A 4,431-nucleotide genomic window follows, 5' to 3' on the forward strand; every position below is an offset into this window, starting at 1 on the left:
TAAGTATAAGAATTGGGTGAGAGTGAAGGTCAGGTCAAGCTCAAGATCGTGATGAGGGTCAGATCACTGTCAGGGTGAGAGTGAGGATGAAGGTCACGTTTACAGTGTGAATAAAGGGAGGCAAAGGTTCATAGTTAAGATCATGGTCAGAGTAGAGATAAGGGTCCATTTGAATTTCAGTGTCTTGGTAAGGGTAAAGTTCACAATTAGGGTCAGAGTTATGTTCGTGAACAAAGTGATGATGAGGGTCTGTTTTAGTGCTAGAGTGAGGTTTTGGTTAGGTTGACAGATTAGGTTCAAAGGTAAGTATGAGAGTGAGGATCATGTTTGGGGTCAAGTTCAGGACATGGTAAGAGAAAAGTTATTTTTAGAGTAAGAATCACGGTATGAGGTCGGCTTCAGTCAGGAGAAAAGTCAGAATCAGGTAAGTTTAAGGATAAAGATCAGTGTCAGGTTCAGGGTGAGGGCCCATGTGAATTATTGGGTCTTGATGAACATAAGGATCATGCTCAAGGTTAAGTTGAGTCATTGTGAGGGTCAGTATGGGAATCAGTGTCAGGCTTAGGATGAAGAGTCAGGAGTGTGAGGCAACTGTTCAGAGTCATGCTCAGGATGAAGGTCAGGGTAAATTTCAGCATAGGATTATGATCAGGATCAGGGAGGTGCCAACCTGGCAGGGCGAGGGAGGGTTAGGCTGAGAGTATGGTTCAGGTTCAGCTCAAGTTTCAGATTCAAGGCAATTTCAAAGGCATAATGAAGGTATGTGTGAGGATCATTGTAGAATCAGAGTGAGATCAGGGTTAGAGAAAAGGTAATGTTCAAATCAGGGTAAGTGGAATATAAGCACCAGAGTTAGGGTCAGGATCAGGTATGGGTCAAGTTTATGGTCATGATGAGGGTCATGGTGAGGTTGAGATTCAGGGCCAGGGTGAGGGTCCAGTTGAGTGCTGGTGTAGGATTAGCTTCAATTATAAGGCTGGAGTAAGGGTGAAACGAAGGTAAAAGTGGGAGTTAGTCCAGTAATGTTAATTTTATTATTATGAACCATCAGATCCTGATGGTTTGTACTATTATCTCTGAAAAATCAAAATATTCCAAATTTTACTTCTTTGTAGATTTAAGACCAGATGCTTGGGTGATCAGAACATGAGAACATGCAGTAAAGTTTAACAGGTTTCTCTCCTAAAAAAAATGCTTTGTAATTTCTCAATTTCATACAGCTTATGAAATAGTTGGAATGAAATTTAGATGTTGCACTTCCCATTCTTCTACAACATACCTAATAATTGATCATCTTCCTTTATTTGAGCATTTGAGAAATTATCAGCCCACAGTTTCCAAGGCTGAATACTTCCGAATTTATGGAAAGTTTATTTTCATTAATTGAGCCTGAGTGGCCTCTTACCATTCTTTTAAGCTGCATCTTGTATAACAATGGAGTAAATCTAATACTTTCTTTAGATGGTTCCTTGGTCTCTCTGCTCCACCCATGCACAGTTGTCCAAGTCTTTTGCAAAGGGGACGCTATTGACTACTGTCCCACCTAAGCAAGCCCTGGGTCCCCATTAATGGGCTGAGATTTCCTCAGGGATGCAGTGGAAAGGCCCTGACCTCTGCCAAAGCCACCAACCGCACCTCAGAGTTGCTCACTGCCTGGTTCCCTGGGAGGCTACCATTCTCTTGGTGGGTCTTCCACAAGTTTAGAAGGATGGTTGGGGGCACTGAGCTAGTTCCCTTTGGACCTTGAAGCAGACTACAGAGACTCAACTACCAAAAATCAGAGGTGGGAGTGCACATATCCAAAGCGAAAGCTTGCTGGAAGTTGAGAAAACAACCATACTCAGTCCCAAACCTTTCCCACTGAAAAGACAACACGGAAAATGACAGGGAGAGAGTGGAGTCCCCTTCCTGGGCCCGCCTCAGGAACAGCATCTGATTGGTGCTCCCTGCCTTCAAGGCCCACTCCTCCTGCCTCTGAGAGCCCTCCCCCTGTGTCCCTAGGCTTTCCATGGAGATAACACAGCCAGTGGGCCCCTCCCTCCTCATTCTAGCAGCTTCATTTTGTTTTTTTAAAAGCTCATAAGCCTGGCCTGCCTCTGGTTCCACCCCCAGATCCCTAAAATAAGGCAGCTTAGAGTCTGGAGGTCAAAGAGAAAGGGAATGACAGGAAAAGGTTGGAGCTGCAGGGAAGTTGGGGCAGGAATCTAGGCTTCCCAATCCTGAGATCTGGGGTTTAGGAATGATGGAGCCAAAGGTTTTCACATCTGAAAAATAAGGGATGGGCTAAACGGTTCTCAAGATCCCTTCCAATTCTAAATCACAGCAATGCTCCAGGGAAGTATTGTGTGGTGATCTTTAGCGTCAGAAGATCTAGAACTTTGTTCAAGGTAGGGCAGGAGATTGGAAAATAGAAGTGGGTGGACTCTTAATTCCACCTAGCATAGAATGAACAAGACTGGGAGACTTCCAACAACTTATTTGTAGACAAGTGTGTCACAGGACCACAATTTCTGGAAAATTTTTATCTCCCTTTTTTTAATGACTCCTCTCCTCAGAACTTTCTCTTTAGTGCTTGCCTGTATTTCCTAACGGTTACTTAATCAAATCTCCAAGATTATATCTAGGAAGCAGGACTGAAGGAAAAGGAACCAAATGCCTCCATAAATCAGGAACTGACAATCGAAGAAGAGCCAGGAGGACCAGCAAAACCAATGTTGTTCTTTATTGAGGTGCCAAGACAGAGTAACACCCAAAAGGAACAGAGCCTGAGAACTTAAAGAATACAGAGGCAGAATTTAAGGATTTCTTACAGATGCAGGCCTAGGTCTCCGAGTGAGGAGAAAAGCAGTGGGTGATTTGGATGCTCATAAGGACTTTAGGAAGGCCCTATATTTGGCCAGAAAATGGGTAGACAAAGTATTCAGCTCTTGCCGAAGTTCCTGCAGAGCCCTGTCCTGCTCTTGCTGTTCTCCCGTCACCTGTTGCCTGTAATAGCTGATGTAGAAGTTCACCCAGTCATCTACCACAGTCACCATGGCTTCTTCAGAGATAGGAGGATCAGTGAAAACCTGGGCGGGAAGGACAGGGAGGTAGGTAAAGGAGAATGTGGTCAGCAATATGATTCCAGAATAACCCACAAACTCTGACGTCCTCTTTTCTCTGATTTATATTCCCTGTCTCTAATTGTTTCTATCAATTCTACCATTACTCTCCCAGCTCCCAATTTTCCTCCCTTCTCTGACCTCACCCACCCCTCAACAAAGCAGGCCTGTCATTTGAAACAGAGTGCCTGGGCTTACCTGCTGATTCAGCAGAACATTAAATTCCTTCATTCCTGTGGAAATGAGATCTTTATTAGCCTGAAGAAGGGCCATCTGCCTGTTTAGAGAAAAAGAATTTAAGTATCCTTTTCCCTTATCCCTGTGTATTTCCCCCAATTCCCTCACTCCCCTTAAAGATTCCTGGTACCCTCCAGGGCTACCTCCCCTCCAATACTTTTCAATTCCTGCCCTCCTCTGAAATTACGTTTCTCCCAGGTTGGCTCACCTTCAGGTCCAACAGTACTGTGTATATCTCACCCACACTCTCCAAGGTAAGTATGTCCTTCTGTGCTAAGCTAGATGTAGGCAAGGCGTCAAGTGTCAGCCTGAGAGGGAAACGCCCTGCATCAGGGCCTGAAGGAGGGTGATAAGCCAACCAGAGGAGGGGAAGAAAGGAGAGGCTTCCCTGGCATTAAAAAGATAGCAAGTCCACGAAAAACAGATAAGTGGGGAGACACAGGAAACCAAACCAGGGACAGATCTTTGCCCTCTGCCTCACATTCTAGTATCCAGGCTCCAAATGCTAACTAACATTAACTGATCCCCTGTTACATGACAGGCACTTTTAAACCATCATAACAATGTGATGGTAATTATCCTCCCAATTCATAGATGATATATTGATAGCAGCTTACATTGTATTTACCATTTATGCCAGGTACTGCTTCTAGCATCTATTAAGGTATTTATTCTCATAAAAAAATCTTATTGTTCAAGTACTAGTAATAATCACATTTTGCAGATGAGTCATCTGTAAGATGTGGGGACTAAATTCTACCAGGCTGTGCTCTGCAAGAATAGAGACTTACTTTTCTTGTTCTCTAACAAATCATCAGGTACTCAACAAAACAAATACTTTTTTCTTCTTTTTAAATATTTTCCTAATGTTTTCCGTTTTAGTAGATGTTTTTCAAATTTCGAAATCACCACATGCTAATTGAGATAAGTGAAACAATACAAAAAGTGTACATTGAAAAAGGTGATCATTTTTGCTCCCTCTCCCTACAAAGTAACCAGCATTAAAGATGTGTGTATTTCCTGTCACATCTTCCTGCATTCAAAAACCAATATTCATAGGTACCTATATACTCTTAAATATTTATTGATTTGC

General features: G+C 43.0%; 1 protein-coding gene across 1 annotated transcript; it reads right to left on the reverse strand.

Moving 5' to 3' along the window:
* Positions 1 to 2,704: 2,704 nt before the first annotated feature.
* AHSP (alpha hemoglobin stabilizing protein) lies at positions 2,705 to 3,625 on the reverse strand. The gene is made up of 3 exons (XM_006915991.1): positions 3,547 to 3,625; positions 3,300 to 3,378; positions 2,705 to 3,068 (listed from the first exon to the last, which is right to left on the reverse strand). Exons 2-3 carry the CDS (start codon positions 3,372 to 3,374, stop codon positions 2,865 to 2,867), a joined length of 279 nt encoding a protein of 92 aa, XP_006916053.1. The 5' UTR covers positions 3,375 to 3,378; positions 3,547 to 3,625; the 3' UTR covers positions 2,705 to 2,864.
* Positions 3,626 to 4,431: the final 806 nt, after the last annotated feature.

The sequence above is a fragment of the Pteropus alecto genome, unplaced genomic scaffold (genome assembly GCF_000325575.1).
Source record: "Pteropus alecto unplaced genomic scaffold, ASM32557v1 scaffold746, whole genome shotgun sequence".
Taxonomy (NCBI): Eukaryota; Metazoa; Chordata; class Mammalia; order Chiroptera; family Pteropodidae; genus Pteropus; species Pteropus alecto.